Source organism: Melopsittacus undulatus, chromosome 8, assembly GCF_012275295.1.
Source record: "Melopsittacus undulatus isolate bMelUnd1 chromosome 8, bMelUnd1.mat.Z, whole genome shotgun sequence".
Taxonomy (NCBI): domain Eukaryota; kingdom Metazoa; phylum Chordata; class Aves; order Psittaciformes; family Psittaculidae; genus Melopsittacus; species Melopsittacus undulatus.
This window is the reverse complement of record NC_047534.1, coordinates 18,335,857-18,354,843: the sequence shown is the minus strand read 5'-3', so window position 1 is coordinate 18,354,843 and position 18,987 is coordinate 18,335,857. Positions and strand designations below refer to the sequence as shown.

Below are 18,987 nucleotides of genomic sequence, written 5' to 3'. Positions count from 1 at the left end.
CGCAAAGCATCTCGGAGCGACTGCGGCCTTCTGCGCCTGGCCGCGTTCCGGTGCTGCCGGTGGGTAAGAGCTGGCAGGAGGGGCTGGCCCGCTGGGGTCGGCCCGAGCGAAGGCGCTGGGAGCCCTCCGCGGCTTGGCTGGCTTCTTCCCGGTTGGTGCGGGCCTGGTCTACGGGCGCGGGGTCGGCCGCGATCCGCGTGAGACTCCGAGGAGGCCTGGCCGCGGGTGGCGGGCGCCGTGACGAGAGAGGCCGGACCTCCCGCGGGGCGGGACCCGCGTGTTTACGGCCTCAGAACTCCTGTGACTGTGACGGGTTCTCGGAGCCCATCGTCCTTCCGTGGGGTGGCGATCGCAGGTCGGCCGGGGACACGGCGGGGCTTGTGTCGTGGGCCGGGGCCGGCCCAGCGCCGTCTCTGCTCCATCTTCTTGCCAGCGCGCTCAGGATTCAGGCAGGCTTTTACTGTTTACTCCTACCTGGTTAGTTAGAGAAAGCACTGTTTAGTCGTTCGGCATCATTTTGTAGCGTAACTCAGTTTTGTATTTGATTTTTTTTTCTGGGGCTAGCTATTTTAGAATTCTAATTGCATTTATTATGGGTAGGGATTATAAGAAAAAAAATATTTTTTTTTCGTAGGAAATTGTCAAGTCTTGTCAGGATAACCACCCAGTATTGGTGCCGTATGACCTGTGAGCTGATAAACCCTGAAATAAAGCTTGATTTCCTCAAAAAATCTGATGTCCCAAGCACAGGCCACATTAGTATGATGTATGGTGTATGATGTCTGGACTAGAGCTCACTTTTGTCTGGCCAGTTAAGAACAGGGACAGAGAATGACCCTGAACCTCTCTTCACTTTTCCCTGTGGGCAGACATTCATTCCTGTTGTCTTTAACGTTTGCCTCATAAAGCTCAACAAGGCCAAGTGCAAGATCCTGCACCTGGGTCAGAGTAGTGACCAGTACTGGTACAGGCTGGGGGATGAATGGATTGGGAGCAGCCCTGTGCAGAAGGAATAGAGATACTGCTGTATGAAAAACTGGATGTAAGCTCATAGTGTGTGTTCGCAACCCAGAAAGACAAGGGGATCCTGCCCCTCTATTCTGTCTGGTGAGACTTGGCTGGGGTAAGTGTTCATCCAGCTTTGGGGTCCCCAGTGCAAGAAAGACATAGACCTGTTAGAGAAGGTCCAGAGGATGCCGTGAATATGCTCCAAGGGCCAGAGCAGCTCTGCTCTGGAGCCAGGCTGAGAGAGCTGGGCTTGTTCAGCCTGGAGCACAGCAGGCTCCGGAGAATCCTTAGAGGAGCTCCAGTGCCTAAAGGGGCTACAAGAAACCTGGAGAGGGGCTTTGGACAAAGGCCTGTAGGGATAGAACAAGGGGGAATGGCTTTAACCTGACAGAGGGGAAACTGAGATGAGCTCTTAGGCAGAAGCTCTTCCCTGTGAGGGTGCTGAAGCAGTGGCACAGGTTGCCCAGAGAAGCTGTGGCTGCCCCATCCCTGGCAGTGTTCAAGGCCAGGCTGGACGGGGGTGGGAGCAACATGGTCTAGTGGAAGGTGTTCCTGCCCATACCCGGGGTTGGAACTGGATAAGCTTTAAGACCCCTTCCAACTCAAAGCCACAGCTTCTCTGGGCAACCTGTGCTAGTGCCTCACTACCCTCACAAGGAAGAACAACTTCCTAATGTCTATGTAAAAATGTTCACCACCTTTCTAACCAGTCTAATCAAAGGTGCTGAATCAGATTTAATTTTTCTTTTATTTTGTGAAGATAGACTTCTTAAAGCAAAATATTTACTTTAAGCACTGACAGCATATTTGAGGGAAAGAGACTTTAAAACAAGAGTCTGGTTGTGTCCATTTTACATTCTGGTTCAGCTTCCAGCTGGTGATAGCTGAATAGAGCTGCAGGTCTGGCTGTACAGAAGAAAAAGTGTCTTCCCCTGAAATGTGAAGGGAGTCTTGAACTTTTCACAAGTTTTTTTGTGTGTGTTTTTTCACTGTGTCTTGGCATTATTTGCTAATAACTGGAGATGGTTTTCTCAGTCGATTTTGCTATTGAAACCAAGACACTCAAATCACGCAACACAAATCCCGAAGACCATTTCCATGTGTCATGGAGTGACTATCTCCATTTTTGACACACAACTCTGACAAGAGCATTGCTTTCAGGTTTTCCTTGGAATGTCAGCACTTACTGAGTGTTTTCATTCGAATGTAAATAACAGTTCAAATGTAGGTAACAGACAGTATGAGTTAAACTAATTTTGTATAATTTCAGGAGTACAAGCTCCAAGGTGGTGACAGCTGTTAAAACTTACTTTGAAAGACTATGAGACTTTACAACATAAAATTGCTTTGTCTGTACATTAGTTGACACCTTTGGATATGAAGAAGTGGAAGTAGCTTTCTGGTAAATTCTGAGTTATTTCAGAGTCTTCTGAAATAAGCCAGTACAAGCCACTGGTGAGAGGTTGGTACTATCCTATGTGTACTATGAACCTACAGACTACAAGGCTCAAGTGTTCTTCTGTGTTTTTAAAACTACCACTATAACCTTTTTCATGTCTCTGTTGTGTGTATTAACATGATGATGCTGCAGCTTTATTTTTTCCCCCATTTTTAAGTATACTTATATACTGTTTAACCATGCCAAGTGCAAGGTCCTACATCTGGGTCGGAGCAATCCCAGGCACAGCTACAGGTTGGGGAAAAAGGAAATTCATGGCAGTCCTGCAGAGAAGGACTTGGGGGTGTTGGTCAATGAGAAAATGAACATGAGTTGGCAGTGTGCACTTGCAGCCCAGAAAGCCAACCATATCCTGGCCTGTATCAAAAGGAGTGTGACCAGCAGGTCAAAGGAGGTGATCCTGCCCCTCTACTCTGTTCTCGTGAGACCTCACTTGGAGTATTGTGTGCAGTTCTGGTGTCCTCAGCATAAAAAGGACATGGAATTGTTGGTGCAAGTCCAGAGGAGGGCCACGAGGATGATCAGGGGACTGGAGCACCTCCTGTATGAAGACAGGCTGAGAAAGTTGGGGCTGTGCAGCCTGGAAAAGAGAAGGCTGCGTGGAGACCTCATAGCAGCCTTTCAGTATCTGAAGGGTGCCTATAGGGATGCTGGGGAGGGACTGTTCATTAGGGACTGTAGTGATAGGACAAGGGGTAACGGGTTGAAACTTCAACAGCAGAGGTTTAGACTGGATATAAGGAAGAAATTCTTTACTGTTAGGGTGGTGAGGTACTGGAATGGGTTGCCCAGGGAGGTTGTGAATGCTCCATCCCTGGCAGTGTTCAAGACCAGATTGGATGAAGCCCTGGGTGATATGGTTTAGTGTGAGGTGTCCCTGCCCATGGCAGGGGGGTTGGAACTAGATGGTCTTAAGGTCCTTTTCAACCCTAACTATTCTATGATTCTATGAATATAGCATAACTATGTATGGTATATTGTTAAGCATGTGTGTTTTCCTTGTATAGGTTTTCAGCCTGTGACTGCCTCTGTTGTCATGGCTGTGTATGTGGATCACCGAATAGAAGCTCCAGATTCAGTTACATCCACTTCTCACATAGTGTGGCACCCCCTGCACCCGCTCCTGGCAGTGGGTTCCATCAACACAGCATCTGGAGGCTGTGTGGATATCTACCTGGAGCAGGTGAATCAGCAGCAGCTTTACTTTTGGGCTTTATATTTTGCTGGTTTGAAACTTCATGTTTTTAATCTATTTATTTCCAGCCTTACTTGTGCTCTTTGAATCCTTCTTCCTGGGTTTTACTTATTACTAATGTCCCATGCTATATAGGACTTGTCAGATTAATCAGCTACTGATTAAATGTATTTTATTAAGAAGTCTTCATAAACTGATCTATTGAAATTAAACTTTTACAGACTAAGTCTTGTTTGTGATAGTTACCAATTTGCTTTTTACTTCTCATAGTACGAGAATTTCAGGCTTACAAGTAAAATGGTCACATGCTTTGTTTTGTTTGTTTGTTTTTTTATTTTAAAGAGAAAACCTGTGAATAAAATGTACTAAGAAATTAAAAAAGAAAACCATTCTTCCACCTGAAGACTGAGGTGATGTGCTAGACTCAGCTTGTTCCATTTGAGTAGGTAGTTTCCTAGTATGATTTTTGACTCTAAACAAATATTTCCTTTGCCTACTCTAAACTTTACACAAGAGGCTTGTGTAGGACTTTGGCTTGCATAATTTTCAGGCAAAAAGTGGTATTTAGGGAACTGGCACTACAAGCTACCCAGCAGCAGATGTACTGGATATATTTCAGTCTGTTAATAGAAGTAGCCTAAAATGTACACTTTTCAAAAGGTATGAAAAATTGTCATCCAAATTTCACAAATTGAAAAAGAAATCCACAGAGAGGTTAAATGATTTGCCTGAAATTTTATTGCAGACTATGCACAAAGGAGGGTCTACTTTTAAAAGCTGCTTAAGCATTAGATTATTCTGTGTCCTCTTGGAAGTGCTTTATTCTTCTTTAAAAGTTTGTTTGTTTTTTCCTTGAAATGTACTCAATGCCTGTTACCCATCATATAGGAGTAAAAGCTTGATACTCAGCGAGAGGTGCTCATATGTGCTGCGAGGGAAGAACAACCTGGAAAAGCAGAGGGAGGCCATCACTTAACACTGCTGTGTTTTCATTAACGGTTTTCAAGTGGATGTAGTATAGGTTGTAGCATATATTTATGCATGTGAAATAGCTGCAAAGAGAATTTGTGTAGCCACTTCATATCTCTTTCAGAAAGCTCCATTACTTGTCAGTCCTTCATCACAGGAAAATATCTTGTTGACTGGGAAGTGAATCTGAAGGTTTAGCAGGACCCTCATACTGAGTTTCCATTGCACTGAGCTTGCACTTTATTTTCATTTGCAGGGAGAACATGTGTCTGATTCACATGTTGAGAGAAGCTTTCAGGTCACATCACTTTCCTGGCACCCTTCCAGACCCATTCTTGCAGCAGGCTGGGAGACCGGAGAAATCATGATACTTAACAAACAAGACAAGGAGCACCACGCTGTGCCACCGCATCATAATGCCACCATCACAGTCCTGAACTGGAGCACAAATGGTACCTGCCTTGTGTCTGGTGACAGGGTGAGTGGTTGAAATGCCAGATGTGTGTTTGAACATGGTGTTGCAAACCCTGGGATGAGAAGGGGTTAGAATTATAGAATAGTTAGGGTTGGAAACGATCTTAAGATCATCAAGTTCCGACCCCCCTGCCATGGGCAGGGACACCTTGCACTAAACCATGTCACTCAAGAATCTGTCCAACCTGACCTTGAACACTGCCTGGGATGGGGCGTTCACAGCTTCCCTGGGCAACCCATTCCAGTGCCTCACCACCCTCACAGTAAAGAATTTCTTCCTTATATCTAACCTAAACTTCTTCTGTTTAAGTTTGAACCTGTTACCCTGTGTCCTATCACTACAGTCCCTAATGAAGAGTCCATGGATTATGAATGGATTGTTATGAGAAGGAATAGTTGTGGCAGAGATAGATTTCCTTACTTTAGGTACAAATAGAAACTATTAGGGAGTAAAATAAAATTCCAGTGTTTTAACTTTTTCTACAGTACTTATTGCTGTTTTATCCATTTATCTTTAAATAAAAGTGTATTTAATCTCAGTATATCCTGAGCAGTAGGTTAGGGTTTAGGCTACTTAATAGATGGGGTGACTGAGGCCTTATTTATATGGAGATAACACATTAATGTAGCCACGGCTTACATTAACCCCATATTTATAAGCAAACTTCTTTTCCAGATTAATTTAATTGGTGTAAGATCACAATAACGAAGTTGTCTTAAAACAGATATAGCGCTTCTTACAGTCATATATAACATTTTATTGATTTATCCTAACTGCTCCTCTGATGAGAGTATTAATGGCAAATAAGTAGTGGTTTTAAACAAGTACCTTAAAATGACAAAACAAAGCCAATTCATCTGTTGGCATGAATGGTCTTCAATTTTATGTAGTTTCAATTGCTGTAGTTGGAAAGACTAAACTCAACAGATGGAAGAGCAGCACAGCTGAACCCAGCAAAGTTCATTATTGCAAAATAGCTGTGTTACCCTCAAACAAACATTGAAACATACAGCTGAGCACAGCTCAAGGTACTCTGGCGGCCATGGTCCTTAAAAGCCTACAGCTGTGTGTGTAGTGGCCAGCTTGAGCTAATTAGGTTTGCTCGGAGCCAGGCATATGAGGCAGAGCATATAGCTGGTTTAGCAGCTCATGCCTAGCTTTGAGATGATCCCTCTGTCCATCCTTTGTTTGGTCCACTCAGTGTTGTACCATGGTCTGGGGTGCAGCTATGCTTCATTTCCCGTGTAAAAGCAATAGCTTTCAATTTTAAAGTGCTTCCCATGAAGGCTGATGTTCAGGAAGTTTCCATTAGATGAGTACTGCTGGGATCACATCCTGCTCATATTAGAGGTATAGGCTTAGAAAGAAGATAAATATTTGGGCCCTGATTTGCTTTCTGTTTGATCTTCACTGGGACTTTGTAACTGCAAGTGCTCAGCTGAGAACATTCAGTAGTCATAAATCCTGAGTTGCACAAAAATTATTTGGAAATAACTCCTTAAAGCTCGAATATGACACTGTGAAAATCAGAAGCTCTTGATTTGTGTTATAAGTAACAAATAACATGGATGACTTCCAGGTTTCAATCACACAAAAGAATCCTAAGGATCTGGGTGCTTTCTGTAATGAAAGTCTATTTAGAAGGCAAATAACCTATATAACAAGAAGCTAAAGCTTTGGGTTGTTAAGAATGACTGGGAAGATACAGGATAGAATCACAGAATACCTCAAGTTGGAATGGACCCATACAGATGGTGAGGTCAATATTCCTTGTCCTTTTGAAAAAATACCATTTGAAAACAGACCAGTTCAGCATCTTTTCTATAATCTGTGACACTCAGAAGAGATAGTGAGCTTTTTTATTTCCAATCTCAAGTGCTTTAAACTCAGAACTGAGTTTGCAGCTAGGCTAATCTAGATACAGGATGGGACATCTAGAATGGAATGGAAGGAAGGTCACAGAATTGTAGAATCGTGGAATGGTTTGGATTGGAAGGGATCTTCAAAGGTCATGTAGTGCAATCTGCCTGCAATGAGCAGAGACATACTCATCAAGATCAGGTTGCACAGAACCACATCCAGCCTGACCCTGAATGTCTTCAAGGACGGTGTATCCACCACCTCATGGGGCAACCTGTGCCAATGTTTTACCACTGTCATTGTAAAAACTTTCTTATTCAGCCTGACTATCCCCTCTTCTAGTTTAAAACCATCAGCCCTCATCTTGTCGCAACAGGTCCTTCTAAAAAGTGTCTCCCCATTTTTCTTATGGGCCTCTTTTAAGAACTGCAAGGTTAAAAGACCCAATTCTATCAACACTTCCTCAGAGGAGAGGTGCTCCATCCCTCTGATCGCTTTGTGGCCCTTCTCTGACCCTTTCCAACAGGTTCATGTCTTTCCTGTACTGAGGACTCCAGAGCTGGATGCAGTACTCCAGGTGAGGGCTCATCAGGGCAGAGTAGAGGGGCAGAATCACCTCGCTGGCTGTGCTCCTTTGGATGCAATCCAAGATATGAGACATGGCTAGGCATGGCTGCCAAGCCATAGCTCTGTGCCCCCACCTGCAGTGACTATGTGTCCTCTATGAGAGCTCTCACACTCAAGCCCCAGCAAACACCCCCAGGGAACAGACGGAATAGATGATGGCCCCGTTTACCAGAGTTGTCCTGGGTAGCTCTGTTGGAGCTAGGCACTTGTCCTCATTCCAGCACAGATCTGGGACATGCTCCCATCTCTATTCCCACCATACTGCTGCGGGGCTTTACTCTCCTGCAGTGGCCTCTCTCAAGGCACCCAGGCACATCTCAGGCTCTGGCCAGTCTCTATGGGTGAGGGAGCTTGCAAGCCCCCAGTATGCCCCGGCAGAGCACTGCCATAGAGGGCTGGAGGAGGAATGGGAGAGGAAAAGCTACAGAGGTGAAGAGCAGCACAGAAATTGCAGAGATACAGAAGAGGCAAGTGAGGACAGGAAGCAGGTGGGTGAGAGCAGTTCTATAAAGCTGCAAGCTTTTCCTCCAGATTATAAATGGTGCAGGTGTTCTTAGTTGGGGTCCCTGGAATTTGGAGACATTTAATGGTGAGGGAAAAGTGAGAGGAGGATCCAACAGGCCACAGATATTCAGAGCCTCTAAGCACCTTTCCTAGGGCTCTATAGTCCTTCTTGATGCTTTCTAGGCTGCTGCTGTCTGTATCACTAACACCCACATGGACCACTAGAAGTGGGTAATAGTCAGAAGGGCTTACTAGACCAGGCAGCCTCTTAGCAACATCCCTGATTGGAGCCCGTGGTAGGTGACACATCTCCCCTGAGATCGGGTCAGGCCAACAGATGGGTACCTCTGTGCCTTTCAAAGTAGAGTCACCTACCACAATGACCCACTGCTTTTTTCTGGATGCATATTCTTTAAATTGTAAGAAACAGCATTGCACTTCATAAACAGTTTTGAGTGGTTTAAATATTATCATCTCACTGCTGAAAAGAAGTTAGAACTTTGATTCTTAGGCAAGGAAATATTACTTTGGAAGGCATCAGCTGCACCTTGTGTGTCTTCTAGTTAGGATGACAAAGAGTGTTCAGAGTGTACCACTGCTACTAGTGCTTCGCTTCTAGAAGGACTATACTGAAAACAATAAAGAAAAATAGAACAAATTATAATACCTCTTTACTGTTACCTATCTTAATGAAATAAAATGAGATTGAACTTGATGGTGCAAATTGTTACTGCTTTTTTCATTAAATGCTTGCACAGAGGACCTCCAAATGCAATTTGGTTCCCTAAGCACTAACATAATAACAAGGTAAATAATTATCTTAAAATTGCAGCTGTAGCATAAATCACTTTTGGGATGGTTCCTGTGTATGTCATGCTGAACTGTCTTTTTACTTCTCTGTCTTCTCCATTCTCTCCAGTCACCAGGGGTTTGGTGCTCAGTCTGAGCTGGACCTGCAAAATGAATGCTCCGAACATGTGCCAGGCTCTGAGCACCAGCTTCTATTGCCTGCTGTTGAGTCAGTTAGCTAACCTATCTCCCTTTCTTTGGCATCCATGATTTTTCTGGTTGCTAAGTTCTGTTTCTAAAAATTAATTCTTGGTGTACTTTAATGTCTACTCTGAAAGAATTGGAAGCTCCAGAAATTCTGGAATTCTTCCCTTTGGTTAGCTGCATCCTGTGACTTCACATGTGTATGGTCATACACCCACGCTCATCTCTATCAGTATTATATGCACTTACTCAGGGGTGCAAATCTTATGCTTTACTACCCTTTTTCTCAATATGTTTTGTTCTAGCAATCAGATTACTTGCAAAGAAAAAGTGGAAAGAGAGTTACCTAAACAAATATTTGCATATGCTGCTTACAGAGGAAAAACAAGGCTGTTTCATTTAATTGTTCTGGCTGTGTTTTTTAAGAATGGATATAACCAACAAGCTTTCTGATATAACTTGATTTTAAATAAGCAAATAATATAATGCTAAAGATACTTTTAATTCTTTGTGGCTTAGTTTTAAGTGGGAGATGTGTCAACTAAATGAGAGTAAAGGTGTAACCTGTCAATAAAGTGTTGGTTTGTATGTGCACTGGGTAGCTGGAATCTGGATTCTCATTTGTTTACGAAGTGTAACGAGTTAATTGTTGTCTTTTTCTAGCATGGCATCTTGGTCCTCTGGAGAATGGACCAGCGAGGAAGAGTACATGGTCCTTCCCTGATGAAACAGGAGTATGGACAATCTCTGTGTCATTATGTCTTCCGACCACCCCCTCCAGGCGAGTAAGTCAGACAAACCTTTGTATAAATATATATATAAAAAGTTATTCTCCTGACTGTTGTTTATTTTCAGGTTCTTCTCCTTCTGTAGTAGTTAGCTATTTGTGTCTTGTATTCAGAAACAAATCTTCCTTTTGTTCATGCCTTTCTCTCTTTTGCTGTTGTCTTTTCTTCCTTTAGTTCTTCTGATTAAAACTGTCACTGATTGTGAAAAGCAGAAAGCACATTGCAACATCCATGCAATCTTTGGCAAGAATAATTAAATTTAATAATTAAATGAAATAATTAAATTTAAAGTAACTTCTTAAATAATATTATCTATTTCCTCTCCAAGTAAGAAATAGGAGACAGCTCAGTAGAAAAATTTATTTCTTCTTGTCTGCACCACTTCTGTTTCATATCCCTGTAAAAATAAGGATGCTTGTGGAAAAAAAAGTGAAACAAGTCAAATGAAAATTAGTATAAAAGTTTTGCTTTGTATCCTTTTGAGGTTTTTTTTTTCCAGTCAGTGTATGAAACATCCTTATTCTCTCTTTACAATATGTTTTATTAACTACTCATTTGTTCTTTGGGATGGAAAGTACTCTGTCATATAAGAAAATGGAAATAAAATATCTGTTTGCAGGGACTTTGTACAGCTGGCAAAAGCAGCTGTGAGTGGTGATGAGAAGGCCTTAGATATGTTTAACTGGAGAAAAGCTGGAGCAAGAGCACCTCTGAAAATGGGACTCCAGGAAGGACTGTCATTCTTTATTGCCTTGACAGATGGTAAGAGCAAAACAACTTCTCCAGTCTGCTGGAAATTTGTTCCCTTAATGCTTCAAAATAGCCTAGTGCACAATAGTCCTGTTTCTCTATGTCCAAGATCTAGAATATATCTATATATCCATCATATCCATCTATCCAAAAGAACAGAGTATTCACAGAAGTTGAAGAATATTGGTAAGAAGAAATTAACATCTTAGCATCTTCATGGTGCGTCCTTTCCAAAAGGACACCATAGGTATTGGATTACTCATGTTCCTGAAGAAAAGTGATCTCTAAGTGTAAATAAAATTAGAGCTTGTCAGCATTTTGTGCAAAGCTTCAAAATAATGCATGTGTTGTGTTTTTTTTTTCTAGAAATAGCAAATGCTGCTAGAACATACCTTTGAAAAGAAATTATTACTTTACTTTTTCAGTTTTTTCACATACCTTGAAATGATGCTTCAAGGGAGCAAAATAATCCAAGTATTTGTTTTGTTAGCTTTCTTCCTAATACTTTTTCTTCCCTGGCATTTGTCTTGTCCTGTTACTGTTCAGGTTACTAGTTTGCTCTGAGCTCGTTTTCATCCTACCCCAGTTGTTCTCATTATGCCTTCTCTTTCTCTAACCTGCCAACTCTTTGAACCCAAACCAGAATGTGTGTCACAAGTATTGTAATGAGCATGTGTCTGGTAGATGATTAGAGTATGTAATCTTCTCGATTCAAGTATTAACTACTCTAAAAAACATTAAAGTTATGCTGTTTCTGCAGTTACATTTTGATTTGGATTTACATTTTCAAGAATGAGACCCAGCATTTACACCAGAATAGTTTCTGAATGATTTCAGGGGTGGGGTTGTCCAGCTTTGCAAGACATTAGGCTGTACCTTCATTGGATTCGTGAGTTACAAGCCTCTTTACTAGATATTAACCATTTAAATGTAAAGGGTACAGGGCACTTAAGCGTGCAAAGAGAAAATCTGCGTGACTATGCCCGCTACCCTGTCACTTTGACAGCAGCCGTTGTGGTGCCACACAGCTCCATCTAGGGACAGACTCTGCATCCTGCAAGGGGCTCTCCTTCACGGCCTGGTTCTTGAGCCTTGTATACAAACTTTTCAGTTAGATGACACTGACCTTCTTTGGAGCAGCCTTACTGCCGAGGTTATTTGGGCATATGTATTTTGGATACAGTTCTCAATCTGGTTGATTATCTTTAATAACTCCAGGATTAGTTAATATTTTTGTAGGGTGTAAAGTTGACTTGTAAATTCCCTCCAAGGTACAGATTCTCAGCTCAAACTTGTTTAATAAAAATTAAAAAAAGAATTTTATTACATGTTTTTAAAATCTCAAAAGAGATTTGACTAATGTCAATAAAACATATTTTAAAGCAAAACTAAACAATGAAGCTCCTCAAAAAAACTCAAAGCAAAATTAAACCCTCTAAGTTACAAGTATTTAATGTTTAGATATGTTTTGGTGCTTCCAAAACACTGATTGTTGCAGTAAAACAATAGCTGCAATTCAGGTAATGTGTTGCATGAGACACTTTTCTGAAGAGAGGATCCCTGAACTGATAACAATTTTGGAGGTTGTTTCGTAACACTTTTCATGAGCATAAAGAAACATCTTCATTACTGAGCACCTGAGATGACTGGTACAGGTTTTAGGACATAACCAGAATAGTGGAAATCATCCTGATATTTTTACTGAATGTACCTTTGTTTGTTGAAAACAAACAACGTTTTAGGTCATGAGCAGTAATTTTCTGTGGTCCCCTTTTTATTTCCTAAGCAACATACACTTTTTGCTGCTTTTTGTCTTCTGAATGTCAGAGTTATTTGCTCTACTTAATTAGCTCAGATTTGCTAACTTTTGAGATAAGTCTCTTGTATGATATAGTGTGAAGACTTTCTTAAAGTTACTTAGAAAGCTACAACCTTCTCCGTACCTGCCTAAGTAGGTTCAAAATAGTGGTTAGCATTATCTGTGTGATTCCTGATACTGTATGGCAATATTCAAGTACAGAAGGTTAATTTAATTTATGAAGCTATTTCAGATGGCAAATAAAATCACTGTTTCTTGTAAAAGATCACATAAAACTGAGATACAATAGATAATCAATTACTGCAGAGTATTACTACAATAAACAGATAGCTGTGTGTTAGAAAATTAAAAACTATTCCAACAATCCTGAGTATCAATAGAGGCTGGGGAATGAAAGGATTGAGAGCAGTCCTGTGGAGAAGAAACTGAGTGTACTGGTGAATGAGAAGCCCCAGTGACCTGACTTCAATGTGTGCTTGGGCCCAGAACCACCTGTGTGCTGGGCTGCATTCTGAGAGCATGAGCAGCAGGTTGAGGGAGGGGATTCTCCCCCTCTGCTGCACTCTGGGGAGAGCCCTCCCTGCAGTCCTGATCCACCTCTGGGGCAATAGCACAAGAGAGACGTGGAGCTGTTGGAGAGAGTCCAGAGGAGGCCACTGAGATGCTGCAAGGGCTGGAACAGCTCTGCTCTGGAGCCAGGCTGAGAGAGCTGGGCTTGTTCAGCCTGGAAAAAGCTCCAGGGAGACCTCAGAGCAGCTTCCAGTGCCTAAAGGAACTACAAGAAACCTGGAGAGGGCTTTGGATAAGGGCCTGTAGGGACAGGACAAGGGGGAATGGCTTTAACCTGACAGAGGGGAGATTGAGATGAGCTCTTAGGCAGAAGTTCTTCCCTGTGAGGGTGCTGAGGTGCTGGCACAGGGTGCCCAGAGAAGCTGTGGCTGCCCCATCCCTGGCAGTGTTCAAGGCCAGGTTGGACGGGGCTTGAAGCAACCTGGTCTGATGGGTGGTGTCCCTGCCCATGGCGGGGGATTGGAACTGGATGAGCTTTAAAGTCCCTACCAACCCAAACCATCAACAAGAGCAAAGTTACATGTTCAGTGTTTTATTTCAGGGAGAAAATGAAGCAGTGTGGGAAGAGGTGGGAGAGTAGTTAAAAATTTTTTACTTAAATATGTGGAACGTGGAGGATGGTAACATATTGTAAGAATTTTGGAAAAACATTCTTTTTATTAGATGCATCATATTGCCTCTTGTATGCAACATTTTAGCATGTATCCTTAATGTTCATTCTTAAACATTTGTGTTTTCTATTTCAGCCTTTTTGGGGAAAATATTATTTCATAAGGTTTTTTGATTTGCACTGGTTTGAAATATTATATTTATGTAGTATGAAATATTACATTTATGCAATACCATAATTTGCTAAGAAATTATGTGTGTGTGGCAGGAGATCTGTCAGATTTTGATAACTTGATTTGTTTGGGTGATTTCTGTAATGCCATTTGTACACTCTGTGCTAGTTCAAAGGTTTTTTCACTGGGTAGACCTGTGCATGATTTACACAATATTACACTTTAACAAAAGCTTAATGGATTTTAAAATGTTGATACGAGCTGTGGTTGTCACATCATTCAGTACTGTTGTAAGTGCTCTTAGAATGACACTATTCCATTTGCTTGTGAAATTAATGTGGAAAATATGTATTTAGTGTGTGTGGTGTGGTGTTGGAGTGTTTCTAAGCAATTAAAACCTCCATATGCAGAGTTTTCTGTAATCTGTATTCTGCTGTAAATTGTACCAATTCTTAGCTACCATTCCTCTTTCACAAATTGTTATTAATACTGAAGATTTCAGAAGCAATCATTTGTGCACATGTATGCAGAAAGTTTACTTGTAGTTTAAAATTACTTGAGTGACTCCCCTCTGGATTTCCTAGACAGGGAAAAAGTGAGTAACTTTTGGATTATTGCTCTGGTGAACCATCATAGTCTGTATCCTGAGACAAACTAGAAGACAAGAGAATTATGGTTATTTTTACCTTTTCAGCACTTGAGGAATATTTTAAGGTAGGAAGCAGCAACTTTGATTTTTGTAGCTGAAAACTACTGACTAAAAGCTATACTTTGTTTACATGTACTGCAGGTTCTGTGCATTATGTGAATGAAAAAGGAAAGACAAGGCATATATTGTCCACAGACAGTCTGGTCCAAAAACTTCTGTTCATGGAGGAAAGAGAGGTTTTAGTAGTGATAACAGAGAACCTGCAATTGTCCTTGCATGCAATTACTCCTGAGGGAGAGGCAGAAGAGCTCACGAAGGTAAGAGGCTACAAGGAAAAGTTGCAATGTTTAATCTTTGTAAGTGTTTGTTAGGGTTTTTTGATTGTCACTTTTTCCTTAAAAATTAATCAACTCTCATTTTTATTTCTTGGCTGATACCTTGATGAGTAAATACATCCTCATTTAAAAGTGGAAGAGAGTGATGTGTTATTGAACTTGGAAAGATAGTTTTCATCTTGCCTTCCTATTTTTTCTTGTTTTTTTTTTTTTTGTTCTGGCCCTATGTTAATTCTTTTGCACTGCATTTACCTTGTCTAAGTGAATTTGAAAATAATTTAAAATTCCAGTATGATCAAATATTCGTAAAAATTTGGATAAATAGTTCATAATCTGTGTCCTTGGTTTTATTATCGTCAGTTGCTCAGAGCTGTTTTGCGTTTCAGATCAGTAGAAGTAGCACCTTCTCTTGGTGATACTGTCTGCAAATCTGGCAGATGGTTTAGATCTCACATTGTTGAAGGGTTCTTCATAGCTGCAAAGGCAAGGAGGCTTTTAAAAAGTTGCAACCTGCAAGTCACAGAATCACAGATAATACCATAGTGACCCCAAAATTATTGTGTAGGGATAAAAACTAAACTGACCTCATCCAGAACTTGTTATCACCTTGGCTCAAATGAAACACTGTACTGTTGGAGAATACTGCTTGAGAGAATGGCACTCAAATCTTCACCTTCCTAAGACTTTTTTCTTTTCATCTCAGATGGAGAAATCTGGGCACTTCTATATTTCAGGAGTGTCTACTTCCTATAAATCACTGCTTATTTTTGACTAGAAATAAGATTTGGTGCTTCATATTTTAAGGCAATCTTTATAAAGTTCTAAGAGAAAATGTAATACAGGAGAAAAATCCCTGCTCCTTACTTACTTCATTAACCCACTATGAAGTTTCTTTTATTAAATTTATGCATCATATAATTGATGCATTTAGTGGTGATCACTGCCAGAGAGCAACTGTCGGTCTGTCTGAACTAACAGACAGCTGTAGTTATTCTTATATTTTTAGTCAAGCTAGGCAACTCAGCTGCTTACTCTCTTTCAGTGTTTTTCTCCTACCTTCTGTAAATTTATTTATTTGCTTATGGTTGGCAGGTGAAGTTGAGTGGGAAGGCAGGTCATTCTGCAGACATCATTTTGTTAGACCACAGCCTTATTGTTACAGCACTAGGTGAGACAGTCATCAGGTAAGAATCCTGTTTTAAAACTGTTCTGGCTGCCCATGAGAAGTGCCATCTAAAAGGTCTGTGGTCTGCAGTGCACTGAGTATTTTTATTGAAGTGCTTTTTCATTTTGTTTTTTGTTTATTTTTGCTTTGGTTTTTTATCAATTAAGAAAAACTTCCATTATTTTCTAATTTTGCTTCTCAAAGTAAATAAATGAAATAAAAAAATCTGTGTCCTTGCAAATGAAAACTAATTCTATATATCTTTGTCTCTAGTTACTTTATTTTGTCAGGCAGTACTACCCACGTCTATCTCTTTCTCAAGCACTGTTAGTGATTTCTTCTGAAAATACACTCATTTGTGTTCTTGCATGGAAAAGATAATGACTTTGCTCTTCTTCCCATTGTTACTATCTGATTCTTAGGATAGTCACAGCATCAGCAACAGGAAAAAAGTGCTTGCTTATAAGAATGTGTATCTGTTGCTGTTATATAAGACAAGAATTTGTTACTTCTATACCTAATGATTTAAACTAAGTAAGTTAGTTTGCCATGCTTCTATGTTACAGTGTTCTGTAGATTTTTAAATTTTTTCATCTGAAAAAAAAACAAACCAACAAACCACAAAACAACCCCCTAAATCTTTTTCTTCCCTGTCTTTACTAAGATTTGTTCTACCTGTTTCCTCTTAACTTTTGTTGTGGGGTCAGGCTGTTTCGTTATGTCAGTAGTTCACTTTCTTGAGCCTCTAACAGCTGCTATCGGACAAAAATCATCTGTTACTTTTATGAGAATGTGATAAAGACCAAGTATCAAGAAGGAATATGTTTGATGACAATATTCAGTGCTAGAAAATAAACCTAAAGGATTTAAGTAGTCTAAAGGATTAATGTTTAGCCATGGAATATTTTTAAAATAGAGAAGGAGGCATAAGTATGGAGGAGGAAAGTCAGAACTAGACCTCACTTCTTTTCTGTTCTACTTTTCTTGAAGCTTGCTTTGCTTCTGACTTCTTTCTTCATAGGAAAATATCACAAAACATGCTTCAGGTTAAAAAGTCAAAGGGAAAGGAAGGAGATTATTAAGAAATTCACATTCCAGAGGCAGCTGTTGGCAATTTAGTTTTACAGATTGAATGATCTGGTCATTAAGGAAATAGCAAATTAATGCCATCTACAGCCTCCAGTTATTGACTGCGTTTAGCAAGACACCTGTAAGGAAAGGCATTGTTAACACTCTTTGTTTTGTATACCCTAGGTTCTGGGATTTGGACCGAGGCGAGAACTATGTGCTCTCTCCAGATGTGCAATTTGGCTTTGAGGGAGGAGAATGTATTAACTGTGTTTCTTACTGCAGTGCTAAAGGTGAGAAATAACATGTCAGCTGTGATCTCTGGATCCTAAACCTCGTCTTCAGTGCCATGCATTCAATGCAGTATGTTCGTCTTGTTACTGAGGGTTTCGCTAACAGCATGTGATGTAGAAGTGTTTTAGTTCAGATCAGGAGTGTGCTTTTGAAGGTACAATGAGATCATTTGATACGCAGTGTCTCAGTGCAGAGTTATCTCCTGGCACACAAGCTGGATTCCCTGTGGTGACACTGAACTGGTCTAGGTACTCTTGTGGTCCACCTAATGCACTCCAGTATGTTGTGGGCTTTCAGTCTAGAAGCCCACGCTAGAGCTAATGTGAAGCAGAACTCACCAAACATGTATGGCATGAATGTCAGGTCCTTCAAACTGATGTTTTCTACAGAGCTACTTCTGTGCATCACCTTGTTTGCCAGTGTAGGCATAGCTTGTGTCTGCTAGAATGGTTTTCAACGGTGATTTGTCATGGTGCCTACAAAACCAACTATTCAAAAATAAGTCATTAAAATGAAATCTGATATATTTAAAAGATAACTTCAGCTGGTAGCTCAGAAAATGGGCCTTGCCTTGTGAAACTTCTCCCATTTTGTCTCCAGTTCGGGACTAGGATGCTGGTTTGCAGTAAGGTAAAGGAATAGATGCTGCTAGAAAAAGGCTTCTCAGTACCTTAGAAGCGGGACTAGGATGCTGGTTTGCAGTAAGGCAAAGAAATTATTCTATGATTCTGTGAAATGGATGCTGCTAGAAAAAGGCTTCTCAGTACCTTAGAAGCGGGACTAGGATGCTGGTTTGCAGTAAGGCAAAGAAATTATTCTATGATTCTGTGAAATGGATGCTGCTAGAAAAAGGCTTCTCAGTACCTTAGAAGCAGAGCTAGGCTGCTTGCTGCTTCGTAAAATGTGGTTTTGTTTTTTGGAAGTTTAATGTACAAAATGCCTAAAAGGTTTGTGAATGGCAGGTCTCTTGGCAGCTGGTACTAACAAAGGGCGAATAGCTATGTGGAGGAAAGCTGCAGGGTCTGATCAGGGCACACGGGCTTCGGAGGGCAAGAAGTGGAAGCTCCAGGCACCTACAGAACTTGAAGGAAGTGTCATTCAGATAAAGGTAAGACAGGAAGGTGTCTTCTTCACAAGCATTAAATGAGTAGATCATCTTTGTGCCACAGATGAGTATGATCACTGTCATACAGATGTGTGCACCAGCAGAAGCTGGTTCTTCTTCAGAAGGATGAAAACCCATATAGTCAGTAACTTTGAAAATTGAAACAGTCAGATATATTACTTGTTTGTAGCTGTTCTGTTACAGGAAGGGTTGAAATGCTCAGCATAACACACTAAAATGCAAATACATCTCTCTCTGGGAGAATTATCAGTCATGGTTCCTTAAATCCAAATATCTTTCCATTATATGTCTTACTGACAAACACTTTGGATTCAGCACCCTGAAATGTTTTTCTGAAAAAGGCAGATTGTCAGAAATGTCAAATTTACAGAAATTTATTAAAATAGAAAGCAAGGAAATTTGAATAAATGAATGATTTTATTTGTAGATAATTTTCTTCTTTTTAGGCACTTCCTCAACATAAAATTTGGTCTTACTGGTAGTTACAAAAATAAAAAGATGTATTTATAACCAAATATTTTTTTGTGGGAAGATGCACAATCTGAAAGGGA

General features: G+C 40.7%; 1 protein-coding gene across 6 annotated transcripts in view; it reads left to right on the top strand.

Moving 5' to 3' along the window:
* IFT140 (intraflagellar transport 140) overlaps window positions 1-18,987 on the top strand; it is a 78,978-nt gene continuing 59,991 nt past the window's right edge. For 4 of the 6 annotated variants that reach the window (XM_031050283.1, XM_031050285.1, XM_031050284.1 and 1 more), the window contains exons 1-9: window positions 1-63; window positions 3,475-3,650; window positions 4,888-5,109; window positions 9,754-9,875; window positions 10,498-10,640; window positions 14,590-14,765; window positions 15,876-15,967; window positions 17,203-17,309; window positions 18,273-18,418. In XM_031050283.1, the coding sequence (XP_030906143.1) occupies window positions 3,504-3,650; window positions 4,888-5,109; window positions 9,754-9,875; window positions 10,498-10,640; window positions 14,590-14,765; window positions 15,876-15,967; window positions 17,203-17,309; window positions 18,273-18,418 (1,155 nt within the window). In that variant the 5' untranslated portion in view covers window positions 1-63; window positions 3,475-3,503. Of the gene's footprint in view, window positions 64-251; window positions 478-3,474; window positions 3,651-4,887; window positions 5,110-9,753; window positions 9,876-10,497; window positions 10,641-14,589; window positions 14,766-15,875; window positions 15,968-17,202; window positions 17,310-18,272; window positions 18,419-18,987 lie in introns of those variants that run through there. The other 2 variants (XM_031050282.1, XM_031050281.1) reach the window with 2 other exon arrangements.